Source organism: Drosophila sulfurigaster, chromosome 2R, assembly GCF_023558435.1.
Source record: "Drosophila sulfurigaster albostrigata strain 15112-1811.04 chromosome 2R, ASM2355843v2, whole genome shotgun sequence".
Lineage (NCBI taxonomy): Eukaryota > Metazoa > Arthropoda > Insecta > Diptera > Drosophilidae > Drosophila > Drosophila sulfurigaster.
This window is the reverse complement of record NC_084882.1, coordinates 36,983,889-37,000,054: the sequence shown is the minus strand read 5'-3', so window position 1 is coordinate 37,000,054 and position 16,166 is coordinate 36,983,889. Positions and strand designations below refer to the sequence as shown.

Genomic DNA, 16,166 nt, shown 5'->3' with positions numbered 1-16,166 from the left:
GGATATGTGGCAGGACATCGCGATGCTCATGAGTTCGTCAGATTGCCGCGCAGTTTAAGTTTGGCCGCTGGAGATGGCGGCCGTTTGGTTACCCATCGTGTTCCTGTTGAGCTGGTCATCAACAGAGTTGAGCCATGGCCAGCAAGTGGTTAACAGCAAGCAGGCGCAGCTCTTTCTGGGTAAGCAGATGAACTCCAAGTGTGAACAAAAATAATATCATCTGCCGCAGATTGCTCCTGCCTGCATGCGAACGAGCGGAATGCCACACAGTGGGGCAACCTTGCCATTAATGCCAGCCACACGGTGGGCGCGAAAAAACAACTGCCTGATGATCTTCATTGGCGGCACAAGCGACGAGCTGGTCGTCTTCCATTTGCAGCAGCTGCAACTGCGCCCCGGGTGAGTAGCAACGCTTCCGGTCTTGCAACATGCCTCTGCCACTTGCTGCCCGCTGCGTGGGCTGCGTACGATTCTAATCGCCGTAGTCCGTAGTCCGTATCTGAATCCAAATCGAACGCAGATCTGGATCTGCAGCAGGTTGGCAGCAGCTGCGCGACAGCCGTCAAAATCCGTCGAGGAAATCGTGGAAATCGAGGAAATCGAAATCGTGCGACTGCAATGCGAATGTAATTAAAATACCTCGTGAAGGCCAAAGATGGTCGACTCTCGGCTTTTTTTGGGGGGTCCGTTTGAGGCTATTTATATCAATGGAAGACGCGCCCGCAAATTTGCAAATTTGTGTCAATTTATGCAAATTGTGCAGCAATTCTACAATTTTAAAATAAGCAGCGCAAAAAAGCAACGCAAATGCAAAGATATCAAAATCGATTTGTCAATAAAATTGTTGGCCAAAGGCGCCGCTGGTTTCAGTGGAGCTTGGGCAGAGCGTTGTGCCACAACGTTGGCCGCAGTGGTGAAAAGTGTTTGTGCCGACCGCTGGTGAAATACAAAGTGAATAGCCCAGTGTTTAATTTAGTGCATCCCTCAAAATGTCTATGGATCCTACGGTGTCGTTGGAGGATCTGGAACGCGTGAGTGCAAAGCAGCATCTTCAGCTGCACCTCAAAGTAACCCACTCGTGTCTCTCTTTACGACTCAAGCGGCGTCGTCGTGCCAGCTCAGCCAGGAAAGCATCGCAAACGTCGCAGCCTTCGACGCAGCCGGAAACGGAGTCGGAAGCTATGGCCGTGATCAATGAAATCTTTAATCCTCGACTTAAATTGCCAGAGAGCACGGGATACTACAAACTTCCGGAGCAGATGAGTGCAGACGATCAAGTTTCGGCACAGGATTTGGACATTGCCAAGCTGGCGGAGCTGAAGGAAGTGAGTTTAGTGTGCGAACTCTTCAAGTGGAGGCATCTTCAAAGGTCTTCATTGAATAGGTTTTCACACTCTTCGACACGGACTGCGATGGACTGATCTCGAAAGACGACCTGCGGTTCACTTACATGGCTCTGGGCAACGAACCCAACGAGCAGCTACTCGAGCAGATGATGCAGGAGGCCCAGGAGCCCCTGGACTATGAGGCATTTGTGCAGCTAATGTGTCGTCGCACCCTGGAACTCGATCCAGAGGATGTGCTACTCGAAGCTTGGAGCAAGTGGGACGATCACGGCACGGGCAAGATCGATGAGAGAAAGTGTGTGCATTGCTTGAGCTTCTCTGCGAATGCAGTTACAACTGTTGTCATTTTTACCAAACAGAATCTACGAGGAACTCGTTAACTATGGTGACAAAATGACTGACAGCGAGGCAAAGGAGGCGCTCAGTCATGCTCCCATGGCTAAGCCCAAAACATTGGAGGAACCTCCCATGATCGACTATCCCGCCTTCTGTCGCATGCTCGGGGGAATGCGTAAACGCAAGAATCCCTAGAGAAAGTGGAAAGAAAGCAACCAGCAAGCAACTCAAGCCTAAATCGAATCTTGTCAAGTTTCTATTGCAATAGTTGTTAGAGCCCTAATTATTGATTAGCTTAATTACTTTAGTTGGCAGTAATCCTGATTTCTCGAAATGTTTCGATCTTTCCTTGTGCTTTCGACTTTAATTCGCCTACTCATCATATTTCATTTTTGTTATTAAATTGTTAAATGCATTGCATGTCTGTTTGTTTAGCTAACACAATAGCTGTCATATTTTTTGTGGCCCCTCTTATACAGGTTCTAACCCCATATTTCGTTTAGAAATACATTTCAATTGTAATCAGCTTCGCCTACATACAAATGATTAAAATTCACAAAATTTATTAGACACTCCTGCTCGAATTTTGTTAACCTTAACGCCAACTTTTGTTAGACTTTTATCAAAATAAATGATGAAGAACCAAGCAGTAAAGCAATGCGATTCACCTTGTCTGCTGTGAAGAGGGAGAGGAAGAGGGGCACCAGACTATTTATAGGCTGACCAACGAGGCGGCCAAGCGACCAGCCCCAAATGTATCGGCCAATAAATTTTCGACATCATTAGAATTGTGATTCGGCCATTTTGTCTTTCGGCCATTTCATTCTCTCTCTATCTTTCTCAATGCGTATACTGCATATATATTTTTTGGTGACAGCTGCTTGGACACCGTCGAGGTCTTTCCGTATCTTCGGGAGCCCGTCATCGAGAACTCGACGCTGGCCTCGTACACTTGGTGCCAGCACAGCGATCGCAATGCCACGCCTATTTATAGCGCCGGGAGGCTGCTGGGACTTCGCTTAAGTTTTCAACAGCCGCCAGCCAAGTTGACCAACTGGCCATTGAATCTGACAGCCAGCTATCGGTTCCTCAAACAAGGTAAGCCTAATCCATCTTCGCCTATCCCCAACTTGCTAAACCTATTTCAATCTCTCTCTAGAATCCTTCAGAACTGAGGGTCGCCTGGTGCCACACAGCTTCTGCGATTATTATTTCTTTGCCAGCACCTCAGGAGATGGCCAGCTGGGTCAGGGCCACTTCCACTCGCCCCGCTTCCCCGCCCACTATCCAGCACACATCAAATGCGCCTACAAATTCATTGGCAGACCCGACAGCCGCGTCGAGCTGCAGTTCGAGGAGCTGCAGCTGCCGCCGGTGACTCATGGTGGCTGTCAGTTGGATGCAGTAACCATCTTCGATGCGGAGTCAGCTCACATGAATGCTGTCATCGATGTGCTGTGCTCACCTTGCCCCACACGTCGCATAGTTAGCAGCGGGCCTGATCTGCTGCTGGAGTTCAATGCCAGCTCAAATCGCACTGCAAAAGGATTTCGTGGCAAGTACAAATTCGTGGCCGACGAGCAGCGTTTGGTGGCACCCATTTTGGAGGCAGCCAGTGTCGCCTTGAAGCCGCCGCTTTCAGCGCCCGCTAAGGAAAACAGTTTGCAGGATACGCAGGATGCGAAGGGACGCTCGAATCGTAAGTTGGCGCCCCATAAATTAGCCTTATGGTAGATTCAGATAGCGAGACAATCCCAATCGATCGACCCAATCGAATTATGCTAATCGCCAGCAAATGGCGGCAAACTTCTGCGCCGCGAATTGACAGCTTCCGTCTGGGGGAAGTCTGAAAAGGAAAGCGAACAGCGGATGTGACCAATCAAGGACGAAGGGAACGAGAGAGCAAAATATGTGTGCGTCGACAGTCTTTAGTCTCGTTGCTTATTCATTGCTTAGTTGATTGCCAGTTGGCGACGCGTTCAAATGTTGCGCTCCTCGGTGTTTTTAGTGCTCTACTTGGTGGCCATTTGGCAGGCTACGTCGTCCTTGTGCTGCGCAGGACTCGCCACCAGCACAGGCAGTGAGTTGCAACTAAAGTGTTGTTAAGTGTTTATTATTCCATTGCAAATAATATGATTAGCGGCAAACTAGAAATTAAGCACACAACGCAGTAGTTTCCACAGCAGCAAGCCGACAAACAGACAAATGATGCACTGCAGCAGGCGATGTAGAAAGAGTAAGCTGTGACCATCAAATTAATATCATGTCAGCGAAATAAATACGTTCTTTACTTACCGCGCTCTAAGAATGCGACCCCGCTTTATAGATTCCGGAGTGTTTTCTTCCTTCGCTATATAGGCTCGCAGGCCGCTTATAGACTTGTAGAAGAAATCTTTCCAGTTCACCGATGCCATGTCGAACTCGAATACATTCCGATCTGCTGGTGACATGATGCTCCACAACTGGTCGACGTTGTGCGTCGTAAAACTCCAGTTATTGATGCAGAACGATTCCAACACTTCCATCTGCATGTGGATCTTCTGGTACAGCTTAACGATATGCGGCTTCTGGCCCCTGAGTTGCAAGACGAGGTCTACAAAGAAGGCAGGCAGATAATGATAGAAGAAGGAGAGCAATCGGAACACCCAAGGGTTTGTTGTGCAGTGCAAGAAGGGTAACCACTTCATTCCCTCCAGAGGAAAAACATCCCCAAGAGCCGCCGAATTATCCCTGTACTCCCCCCACAACAGCTTATTGCTTTCACTGGGCACATGATTGTAGATGGGCGGTGGGGGAGCAGCAATCGCATTCTTCTTTCGAACTACGGCCTCTGCTGCCGTGTGCCAGCCAATAGCAAGCATCAGGTTGACGGAGTAGTCGACGGGCACGATATTGGCGTTACTATAAATGTCTACCATTGCGGTGCGCACAGCACCCATTCCAACAGCGAAGAGCAGCATTGTGCAACCAACCGGATTCGACACCCATCCCTCTATAGGTTCTTTGTAGGTGCTAACAACTGAAAAAGTCAAAAAGTTAGTTAATATAAATATATTAAAATACTTTGTAGGAAGATTAAATTCAAACATTGCAAATAATATTAAATGATATTATATTTAGGAAATTCAGAAATTACTTACCGATACCCGGTCGAAAGATAGCCACGGGCAGATCGCCCGACTCGTGCTCGAGAATCTGCTCCGACAGCGCTTTGGTAAAAGTATAAGTGTTAGGAAACTTGCCCATCAAGACGGATGCAGCTTCATTTGTTAACTTATCTCCCAGAACCTCTTGCAGGCCCAAGGCCTGATCGGCATTACACTTTAAGTGCTCAGGGTAGTAGCGTTCCTCTATGTGAAAGCTAATGCAGTTGCAGTAGGCGGTGGACAAATAAATGAAAGCCTCCAAGCGACTCATTTCCCTGGCCAATTGCAACATTACCCGTGTTGGTCGCGTGTTGGTCTTCAAAGCCACGTGCAGTGGCTCCGTGAAGCGAGTAGTTGCTGCTCCGTGGAACACTACTTCGACCTCCCTTGTGAGCAGTTCCCTATCTGCCAGGCTGATGCCCAAATCCAGTTCAAGCATGTCTCCTGCTATGGGAACCAGTTTTTTTAAGGCATCAGGCTTTGATTCAAGCAGAACACTAAAGACCTGTTACAAATATTTAGCTTCTTTTGTACTTAATATCGCCTCAATATTAAACTTACAGGTTCATCCTTCCAGCCTGCAATGCGTTCCTGCATCTCTTGACCCTTCTTTGGCCTGATCAAGACATAGATCCGCTTCACTTCCGTCGAGCGGAGCAGCTTCTCAATAGTCACTGCGAGATAAAGTAGATTATTACCTCAGCTTCCATTTACATGTACACATTTCAGACAGGTGCATTTACATATTCGAATACTACTACTGCTCTCCATTTGGTCTGGCTTAAAAAGTGAATCTTGTTTGATGCCATTTTTGGCATTCAGGTTATCCGCAGTCTGAGGCAATTAGTCCCAATTTGGGGTATTAATTTGTTGAGTTCAACATTTCAAATGAAACTGAAAATAGCTCAAAAGAGCCTGCCAAATATTTCATAAATATGCATAAGATTTAATTCATGTTCTATTCTTTGTCGATTTGCAGCAAGTGTCGTTTGAGCATTGCCCAAAATAGCTACATACTGTGTGTATGACGTATACGCACCGTATACTTATTTAGTACATATGCGTAGCAAATACAAGTATAAAATTTTGTCGAAATCTCAATATGGACACCATCAATAATAATATATTCTAACGAATTAGCAATTAAATGACCTTTGCCATCCAATTTTCTACCTGTTCTAAGTTAAATGAATGCCGCTCTCTTGCATATCACTTATTTTAATAAACGCATTTTTAAGCGCAAAGAGCTTAATTAAAAATATTCTCATACTGTCCGATACTTTTATTTACTTGATAAATTTCTCTTTATAAAATTATCAATTTAAACTGAAGTAGTTACTTTTCAGCAATTGCTGACCAATCAACTAATTTTCGTTGTCAGAAGAGATAAAATGACTCACGACTGGGTATAAACTTGTTTGCATTTGTTATGTTAAGCAATAAATTTGATTTAATTTTAAGTTAAGACTAAATCAAAAAATATCCATGATAAAACAAAGGTCTTTAAATTGCATTGCTCACTCTTTCAATATATGTACAAAACAAGCAACACTATGAGGACAATGTCTTATCTTCCATAAAATTTCCATTCAAGAATTAAAATTCAAATCACTTCTTAAGTATTGATTCCTTTTATTAAATGGCTCTACCTTTTCCCAAAAATCCACTGCCACCTGTAATCAGAATAGTCTTGTTCTTGTAGAATGATTGTATTGCAGAGGTCATAACGAATCGTATCCTTGTTTACACACACACTTGATCAGAAATGACAACTCCGAGAGCGAACAACTGGAAATCAACAGACGCGTGTTAACTAACCGCTAGACTAAAATCAGACAAAAACCTGAACACCGTATTTATAGCAAGCGATTAATTATAACGTTTTATTCAATTCGCTTTCATGTTCTCTAGCCAGACTTCGCCCCCACTGCAAGCACTCACACAATCCAAGTGTCAAAACGAGTATTAAGTATACGAAATTCAGCTGATATGTTCTTAAATGTTAAGTATTCCATTGCAAAAAGTGTGATTAAAAGTGAACTAGATATTAAGCAGGCAGCGAAACAGCTTCCACAACACGAAGGCGATCAACATAGAAAAGCTGTACTTCACCAGATTATGTAGAATGAAGAAGCTGCGATAATCAAATTAATATTAGGTCATCGAGATAAATTTGCCTCTAACTTACCGTGATCGAGCCTTGCGACCTCGTGCTATAGATTCTGGGGTGATTGGTTGCTTGGCCATATAGACTCGCATGCCTGCTGTGGTTTTGATCAAGAAATCCTTCCAGTTCAACATGGCCATGTCGAACACGAATACATCTCGATCCACTGATGACATAATGTTCCACAGTTGATTTGTATTGTCCGTCTTAAATCTCCAGATATTATTGCCGAAATGTGACAGAACCTCCATTTGCCTGTGATTCTTCTGGTACAGCTTAACGATAAACGGCTTCTGGCCCCTGAATTGCAAAACGAGGTCCATAAAGAAGCCGGGCACATAATGAAAGAAGAAGCCGAGCAGTCGGAACACCCAAATATTTGACGTACAGATCAAGAAGGGAAACCACTTTATGCCCTCCAGCGGAAACTCATTTCCAAGAGCCAACACTTTCTTCATGTACTCCCCCCACATCAGTATATTGCTTTCACTGGCTACGTAGTTGTAGATGGGCGGTGGGGGAGCAGCAATCGCATTCTTCTTTCGAACAGCGGCCTCTGCTGCCGTGTGCCAGCCAAGAGCAAGCATCATGTTGACGGAGTAGTCGACAGGCAGGATATTGGCGTTACTAACAGGGTTTAGTAGTGCGGTACGCACAGTACCCAAAGCAGCAGCGTGGTGCAGCAGTGGGCCACCATACGGATTCATTATCCAACCCTCAACAGGTTCCTTATAGGTGTTAACAACTAAATAGATCGGAAAGTGCAATTGTTATTAATATATCGTATTTATTTAAATAGTACTTTTAGAGATTTTTTTAATGGAAGGGTCTAAATACGTCGTCATGATATGAGTTTGAGGTTTGGACTGAATGGTTTTCCTAATTATGCATTGGTTCAATTATTCAATAAATCTAATGAAAGGGTCTAAAATAAGTGGTTTACACAGATCAAAATATTTCAAATAATTACTGAGACTTAAGGAATACGAAATTCCTAAAATTAAATTTCTTCGTTCGACAAACTTGATAGGCCAAATATTAACAGTGAAACACGTTTTTCTTATTTGGAAATAGGAAGTTCAACAAACTCAAATAATAAAATATATTTAATATTTAGCAACAGCAACAGTCAAAGTCTTAACAGTATCAGACCATGTTTAAGAGTCTAATAAAATGTATATAAACAGAAAAAAATGTAAATCGAATTTGCTAATAAGCACGATTGAGCATTAAGAAACCACTTACCGATACCCGGTCGAAAGACAGCCACGGGCAGATCGCCGGACTCGCGCTCAATAATTTGCTCCGACAGCGCTTTCGTAAAAGTATAAGTGTTGGGAAACTTGTCCATCAGGACGGGTGCAGCTTCACTTGTCAACTTATCTCCCAGAACCTCACGCAGGCCTAAGGCCTGATCGGCATTACAATTCAAGTGCTCGGGGTAAAAGCGTTCCTCGATGTGAAAGCTAATGCAGTTACAGTAGGCTGTGGAAACATGAATAAAAGCCTCCAGGCGACACATATTCCTGGCCAGCTGCAACAATGTCCGAGTTGGCCGTGTGTTGGTGTCCAAAGCCACGTGCAGTCGCTCCGTGAAGCGAGTAGTTGCTGCTCCATTGAACACCACTTGGACCTCCTTAATGAGAAGTTCCCCTATCCGAAAGACTGATGCCCATATCTTGTGTAGCAATGTCCCCTGCTATGGGCACCAGTTTCTTCATTACATCTGGCTTAGATTCGAGCAGAACACTAAAGAACTTTCACAAATTTTTAGCTTCTTGGCACTTAATATCGCATAGATATTAAACTTACAGGTTCATCCTTCCAGCCTGCAATGCGTTCCTGCGGCTCTTGACCCTTCTTCGTCCTGATCAACACATATATCCGCTTCACTTCGGTCGATCGGAGAAGCTTCTCAATGGTCACTGCGAGATAGAGTATTTTTTTTGATGAGTATCATATATCCATGAAATTTTAATTGTAAATTCGAAATGATTCCAAAGGTCTCTTAAATGAATTGAATGTCCATCCAACAATTAAAATTAAAATCACTTCGTATTGAATCCTTGCTTAACCTTTTCCCAAAAATCCACTGCCACCTGTAATCAGAATGGTCTTGTTCTTATAGAATGATTGTATTGCAGAGGTCATAACGAATCGTATCCTTATTCACACGCACACACTCGTTCAATTATTAAACAGTTTACAAATAATAACTCCGAGAACGAACGACCGGAAGAACAGTCGCGTGTTAACTAAAAGCAGCCAAGAACCTGACCGCCCTATTTAAAGCCAGCGAATTACTATTCCATTTTATTCAATTGACTTCCATGTATTTTAGCTAGAACAAACACCTTTGCCCTCACTGCAAGCAGTTGCATAATTGAAATAACACAACGAATTACTGTGTATAAGAAGTGAATGACAAATCTGTCTGATAGAAACTAGGAAATGTACATATGTACATATAATTAATTAACCCCCTAATTGCAAAGTGCATTTGGCAGACGAAATGGAAACACTTTAAGCTACTTAACGTATAAAATTTAATAAGCGTTTAAAGAACTATATCACAATAAAGCTATGCAGTACAATTCTCTCAGGTATCAGAGTCATAGATCATTCAATAAATCATATTCAAGTTTGCATAATACTGAATTCGTTACTCTCAATCTCAAGTTAGTCACGTGGAACGAGCTGAATCCAAAATCCGTTCTTCGGCTTCACCTGCAAGCCGGCGGACATAAGATCCAAAGGAATTGTGCTTTTAGCAGCAGGCTCAATGCGGAAGTCCCGCAGCATATAGTAGATGAGGGCCTTGGCCTTGAGTAGAGCAAATCGTGAGCCTGCGGATAAAGATTAGTGAATTAAATATGCGCCAATGAAACATACTTTTGTCAACTCACCAATGCAGCTTCGTTTGCCCAGACCAAAGGGAAAGTATGTGAAGGGATTAATCTTATGTTTGTTCTCATCGCTAAAACGCTCCGGGTCGAACTTTGTGGGATTCTCAAAGTACTTGGGATCGTAGTGCAGGGCACAGTTAGGCAGGAAGACACAGTCGCCCTTTTTGATCTTAATAATTTTACCATCGGCCTCATAGTAAATGTCCTTGTTGCACTCACGATCCACGGACAGAGATGGTGGCCACTTGCGTAGCACCTCGTTCACCACTTGATCTAAGTACTTCATGCCCATAAGAGCATCGTAGGTCACCTGACCGCCCTCCAACTGGCTGTCGACGTCGGCAATCTCAGCATACAATTTATCTTTTACATCAACGTTTTCCATCAGCTCCTGGCCAGTGAAGCACATGAGCTTGGAGGACATCTCCAAGCCAGCAAAGAAGAACACAAAGCATTGGGCAGCGAGTTCATAGTCATCCCAATCACGATCCGTGTTCACATTGGATTTCTCGGAGGGAATCATGCCGCGTGACTCCATCAGCAAGTGAATCATGTCTGGACGGACAATGTTGTGTTCCTTGCGGTATTTCATAGTATCTAAAACGATATCCATCAAGTACTTGGAGCTCAGCCTATCAAAGAGCGGCAACTTAAGTAGCTGAAAAAGATTCACATTAAAAAACAGATTGCCGAAAGTTTCGCCATGATTACCTTGAACAGCGAGTGCGCAGTTCTGAAGATCACAAACTTCAAGCCTTGCAGGAAAGTGAAAGTTGTCAGGTTCTTGCCCATAATGTAGAAGGTATTCTCCCGCTCTTTGAAGGAGTTAACTTCCAGGCCAAAGGCCGTCGAGGCAATCACATCGTTGGTAAATCGCATCGAGTAATCTTTCATGTCCAGCTCTAGGCCTGCCTCGGGCATTGGATCACGCTTGAGGTAATCCACCGCCTCCTTGGCTACCACATTCATTAGCTGGAACATGTGACGCATTTTGCTGCCCGTGAAAGCGGGTGACAAAGTGCTTCTCATGTCCCTCCAGCGTGCATCACGCATGGTGAATAGTGAGCTGAAGAACAGATGATCTATGTCATGGGGTGCTTCTCCATCTGTGCCAAAAAAGCTGCGATGGTTAATAAAGTGATCGAAATCCTTCACGGTTATCTGCTTGATAAGTTCCGGATCGCGTATCATTAAAACAGGCGACATTTGTTCAAAGATGCCAAAGACCCTATAAAAAGTGAGAATTCTATTATTTAACACAAGAACTACGCTTTTATAGAGAGTGCACATCAAGTTTGATTATTTAACGAATTCATTAAGTGACAAACTCTAATACAAAATTGTAACTTTACAAATAACTGTTGTATAGGTGTACTCACTTGCCCTTGCCTTCATTGTACAAATCGATGATCAGATTCAAGTTGGATTGTTTACCGAAGATAATTTTTCCATTGCTGCCCACAAGTGGATAAGGCTTGTTGTAGGGAATTCCTCGCTGCTTGAAGAAATTAAAGCTGGCGGTTGACCAGCGATAAGCTAGCAGCAAAGCAACAACGAAGAGAGCCAGAAATTCTAGCAACATTATTAGTTAATATAAAAAGCGGCAAACAATGCGAACTGCGCCAGCAGAAACCGGACTGTGTAAAACTTGAACTTCTCCCGCTCGCTTTGTATTTTATGTTCGACCGGCAAACTTTCGCAGAAAGCTTTTTACAGTCCAAGCTTTTCGTTCTCACGAGCTTTGCGCTTTCTCAATTTCATAAGTGCTCGAAAACAAACAAAATCCACACACTGACAGATCGTCGAGTGTTTCATGTGTGTGTGATAATGTTTGAATGTGATTATAAGAATACTTATTGAGATGCATACATATATTTAACGAAATACAAGTAATAATTAACAAGCAATAATTAAATAATCATTAAACAGCTATTTAATGGAACTAAAATATTAATAATAATATCCGCAAAAACTCAGAATATTAATATTTTATTTAACAATTTAAAACAACTATTTCAATTGAAAATAAATTAGTAATAATTGCCAAAAGCCACTTTTAAGAGAAGTAAAATATTACTTTTAATAAATTAATCACTGCAATCAATTGCCAATATTATTTACAATTAGGCCAATGGCCATATTAGATATTCCAAGTAAGCATATTAACCTAAATTAATAGTTAAATAACCATTTACAATAAATGATTATTTATCTATTTACAATTCTTGACTAGACTATAGCTTCAACTGCAAGGCGTAGAGGGGATAAGCCTGTAGGGTCTTGGCTTCCAGTGAAGCTTGCATCCATTTGACGCTGAGGTGACGACAGCTGCGACGGTAGAGGGGCCTGCAGAGGGGGAAACTAACACTACATAAAATTGTTAAAGTGAATAATTTATAAACGCACCTCAATTGCGACAAATCGATGTCCTTGCTGCAGTCATGAAATGCCAATGCCGCCTTCTGTGCATCATTGGTTAATGTGCCACCGTGACGCACAAATTCATCCATTTGCTTGGATTCTGCAGCATCGGCCATAAAATGAGCAACTAAACCACTGAATAAATTACTTTTCTCGCCCTTGACAACGGTTGCTTCCTCTGAGATCTCCTTCTTCACAGCTGCAGCTGCTTCTTTGGGCTTGAAGAAATCTTTAAGTTTTGCTTGAGATGCTGACACGGGATCTTCCAGTTTGGGCTTTTTCCGAGAGCTGTGACTTGTCGATGGTGCCTTGGATTCGTCGCCAGATTCATTCATTGGCGACTTTTTCTTTCTGCTGCTGGTCTGAGGCGCGTTGCTTGCTTTGCCCTTTTGCGGCGTCTTCTCCAGCTTCAATTTCGTCTTCAATTCATTTTGGTCGCTCTGCTCACAGTTAGCCAGCAGCAAATCCACGTTGACATTCTGCTTTGAGGCTGCATATAATTTTTCCAGATGCTCCAGATCATTAGCCTCCTTTGCTGTCTTGTCGCTGCGCAATCGAGTGATGCGTGGAAAGCGAATGGAGATGCCGCCAGCTGTGTGTGCCTCTGACTGCGTGAACTCGGCGCCTGTGATCTCCCAGACGGGCATCTTTTCCGGCGTCTTGGCTAGCACATCGGGAACCAAAGCCTTCTTGCAATGGAGCCAAGTGGGAATTTTGTTAGAATCCGCTCGATCCGTTAGCTTCATTAACGATTCGTGTATTTCATCATTGGTTGCATCATCGAGACCAGAGTGCACCTTGGTGACAGTCTTCCAGAGCTTGTCCCGGGCATCGTAGCAACCCATGAGAAAGATGCTTAACACGCCGCCTTTCTTCCCTGAGCCATACCAGGCGCCCAGCACAACCAAGTCAGCCGTATCTGCCATCTTGCCGCCAAAGAGATAATCCTTCTTCACCTTGAGCCAGTTGCGCTTGCCCGGTTGATAGGTGCCAGAGGGACTTTTCAGCACGACGCCTTCCAAATTGGCCTGCAGCACCTTGGCTGTCATTAAAGCCAACTCCCGTTGGGTCTTGAGAAACTGTGACTCTGATAACTGGACATGCGATTTAATGGGTTGAATGTTCTGCTCGAGAATCTCACGACGTTTGCAGAATGATCTAGGGAGAGAATAAGGAGAACGTAATATTTAAAACATGCTTAAGGGAATGTGGCCAAATTCTAAAATAATTCTGTTCCTTAACATTCAATCTCTAAGGTAGAAGGTGCTTACTTCGGCCTATTACATTAATATCCTTTTTTATACAACTGCTTAAAAATATAAGTGAGTTTCGCACTTACAGCTGGGTGAGATCATCGCCATCGTAGAGCAGACAGTCGAAGACAAAGAGGCACACCGAGGCATTGGCAAACGTGTGCTTCTTGTGGGCACCCAGAGTGCCAAAGGGCAGCAAAGCGCCCGTTTCGGTGTCCACCAGAATGATCTCCGAGTCAAGGATCATATCATCGGCACCGGGAAAGGCGCGTGGTATGTAATCCTTCAGCTGTTTGATCTTGTGATCCATCACTGGCTTCAGATTGCGACTGAAGAACTTGAACTCGGCGCCCTGCTTGTGTATCTGTACACGCTCGCCATCGTACTTAATTTCGCTGTACAATCCCGAGGGATTCTTCTTGAACGCCTCCTCCACAGACTTGCAGGCATTGGCCAACATTGGAGAGACTGGCGTCATCACCTGAATGCCACTAGTAGACTTGACTTTCTTTGTTGCTGTCGTTGCTTTGCCAGCAAAGGTGTTGACGATGGCTGTGAGATCGCGGGATGACTGATAGGCCGGATAGGCCTGAGGTCCAAAGGCATCCAGGATGTGCCGGGCACGCGCATTGATGCGCAGATCCTGCTTGATCAGGCGGATGAAGGTGCGCAGATCCAAGTCTGTGGCCTGCTTGCACAGATCCCGCAGGACCTCCACTTGTTCGTCCTCCTTGGTGCGCTTCTCCAGCTCCCCTAGAAGTTGCTCCACTTCATGCAAATAGAGTTTGCTCTCTGCTTGAGGCTTCAGCTTACGGGAAGTGGCGAAATGCTTGCGCAGAGTCTCGGAAATGTCGCCATCTGACAAATGAAACTGTTTAGCCTCGCTATAGCTATGGACAATCACTGCAGCTTACCCTGCTCCAGATCCATCTGCATGTCCTGCTGATCCACATGTAGAATCCTGGCAAACAATTTAATCAGCGCCTTGTTCTGTAGATTGTAGACGCGTTGTGCTGCTCCTGGAATAAGGAACTGTACCCATTGGAGCGTGTCGCCAACAAAGCCTTTCCCACTGGTCCCACGCTTAAAGAACTGTTCTAGTTTCTCTACTTTGCGAAGGTAACTTGACTCGGCTGCAATTTCATCACAGACATGTCTGAACGTGTCCAATTTGTTGTCATCATTCTGCTGCTGCGTCCCACGTTTGCTGCTCATTGTTCTGCTCCAACTTATTCGAATGTGCCTCACTGGACTCGCGATCAGCGATTGAATCATTTAATTATTTTGAATCCACTTTTATTCGATTTTTTTTAACAGAGCACTGCAAACATGTTTTTGATTCGCGCGTCAACAAATCGGGCATTTTTGAGACTAATCAGCTGTTGGGTTCGTTTATCGGTGCATCGATAGGCAAGGGTATCGATTCATCGGTTGTCGTCCAATGTCGTTACGAATTTGAGGCGCAACAACCTGAACGCATTCAAATTCGATTTCATGATTTCAACATACCAACTGAAAATGAGAATTCCACTCGCTGTGTAGAGCAGGATGCACTGCATCTTCTTACGGAAGTGCGGGGTAAATACGATACCCAAGAACTCTTCTGCGGCGCCTTTCTACCTAAGCCATTAATGTCTAGCGACCAACGACTGCAGCTGCAGTTTGTGGGAAAATATCCGCCAAAGATGACGAATAAAGTGCAGTACTACGGATTTCGTGCAGAGTACAAGTTCCTTACAAGTAAGTAAAAATATATACCACACTTCCTTTTCTCTACGTATGGTTTCGTGCAAACACTTGTCAAATAATCTATTGATATCGCACTTGGCTTACTATATCGATTATCAAACAAAGTTTGAGTGAGCAGTTATTCAATTATATAGTTATCGATATTTAAATTTGTATTGAAATAATTTAAAATCCTACAAATCTTGTATCAGACTTTGGCATAACATCGGGCGTTCAGCAAGGAAGCGAGTGCACCTTTGTCTACAACAGCAGTGATCGGATTACCGGCTTATTCCACTCTCCCAACTTCCCTGGTTACTATCTGGAGAATGTTGTTTGCAATTATTTATTCTATGGAGCCGACGAACGCATAGTTCTGCGTTTTACTTTCTTCGACGTCGAAGGAATTGGCACGTAGGTTTTTAAACTTTAAGTATATACTTTTAAGTATAGTAATAGCACAACTCTTTAATTTCTTAGCTGCGACCACCAAACAGCCAGTGACTATGTGGAATTCTCCAATTTCATGAGCACGGATCGCAAGTACAGCCGACATTGCGGCAAACTGCCTGACTTTGAAGTGCGCTCTGACAGACGATTCTTCCGTGTTACATTCCATTCCAATGATCGATTTGTGGCCAATGGATTTCGCGCTCTATACACATTTGAATCCACGGCTCCTAAAAATACTGGCGTCAATTTGGAATTGGGAGAAAACAGCGTTTCCATGCAGAGTTATGTAGCTAATAGATCGCATCATTTGGTTGTTATTCATTATTTATTATTAACAATTGTAACTGTAGTATACGCAATGTAGAAAAATTAAACACGCACTTCAATAGTTAATTAAAATCAAGGTGATG

The 16,166-nt window shown here is 43.7% G+C and overlaps 6 protein-coding genes across 6 annotated transcripts; 2 read left to right on the top strand and 4 right to left on the bottom strand.

Annotated features, from left to right (window-relative positions):
• The first annotated feature begins 58 nt into the window (after positions 1-58).
• On the top strand, positions 59-16,159 carry LOC133838588 (suppressor of lurcher protein 1). Its single transcript, XM_062269738.1, is given in 8 exon segments — positions 59-179; positions 230-312; positions 314-399; positions 2,560-2,780; positions 2,842-3,381; positions 14,893-15,315; positions 15,516-15,717; positions 15,784-16,159. Coding segments are annotated over 8 exon segments (1,998 nt in total). The 5' UTR covers positions 59-73; the 3' UTR covers positions 16,121-16,159.
• LOC133838594 (calmodulin) lies at positions 879-1,927 on the top strand. Its single transcript, XM_062269745.1, has 4 exons — positions 879-1,031; positions 1,101-1,325; positions 1,385-1,641; positions 1,706-1,927. Exons 1-4 carry the CDS (start codon positions 990-992, stop codon positions 1,875-1,877), a joined length of 696 nt encoding a protein of 231 aa, XP_062125729.1. The 5' UTR covers positions 879-989; the 3' UTR covers positions 1,878-1,927.
• LOC133838591 (fatty acyl-CoA reductase wat-like) lies at positions 2,119-6,619 on the bottom strand. Its single transcript, XM_062269741.1, has 5 exons — positions 6,478-6,619; positions 5,390-5,502; positions 4,823-5,333; positions 3,978-4,701; positions 2,119-3,923 (listed from the first exon to the last, which is right to left on the bottom strand). Exons 1-5 carry the CDS (start codon positions 6,551-6,553, stop codon positions 3,830-3,832), a joined length of 1,518 nt encoding a protein of 505 aa, XP_062125725.1. The 5' UTR covers positions 6,554-6,619; the 3' UTR covers positions 2,119-3,829.
• LOC133838590 (fatty acyl-CoA reductase wat-like) lies at positions 6,331-9,269 on the bottom strand. Its single transcript, XM_062269740.1, is given in 6 exon segments — positions 6,331-6,962; positions 7,017-7,740; positions 8,241-8,646; positions 8,648-8,752; positions 8,808-8,920; positions 9,071-9,269. Coding segments are annotated over 6 exon segments (1,518 nt in total). The 5' UTR covers positions 9,147-9,269; the 3' UTR covers positions 6,331-6,868.
• LOC133838589 (probable cytochrome P450 9f2) lies at positions 9,350-11,554 on the bottom strand. Its single transcript, XM_062269739.1, has 4 exons — positions 11,281-11,554; positions 10,613-11,129; positions 9,902-10,559; positions 9,350-9,841 (listed from the first exon to the last, which is right to left on the bottom strand). The coding sequence occupies exons 1-4, from the start codon at positions 11,481-11,483 to the stop codon at positions 9,675-9,677; spliced, it is 1,545 nt and encodes a 514-aa protein (XP_062125723.1). The 5' UTR covers positions 11,484-11,554; the 3' UTR covers positions 9,350-9,674.
• Positions 11,988-14,954, bottom strand: LOC133838587 (DNA ligase 3). Its single transcript, XM_062269737.1, has 4 exons — positions 14,490-14,954; positions 13,662-14,433; positions 12,308-13,480; positions 11,988-12,247 (listed from the first exon to the last, which is right to left on the bottom strand). Exons 1-4 carry the CDS (start codon positions 14,848-14,850, stop codon positions 12,136-12,138), a joined length of 2,418 nt encoding a protein of 805 aa, XP_062125721.1. The 5' UTR covers positions 14,851-14,954; the 3' UTR covers positions 11,988-12,135.
• Positions 16,160-16,166: the final 7 nt, after the last annotated feature.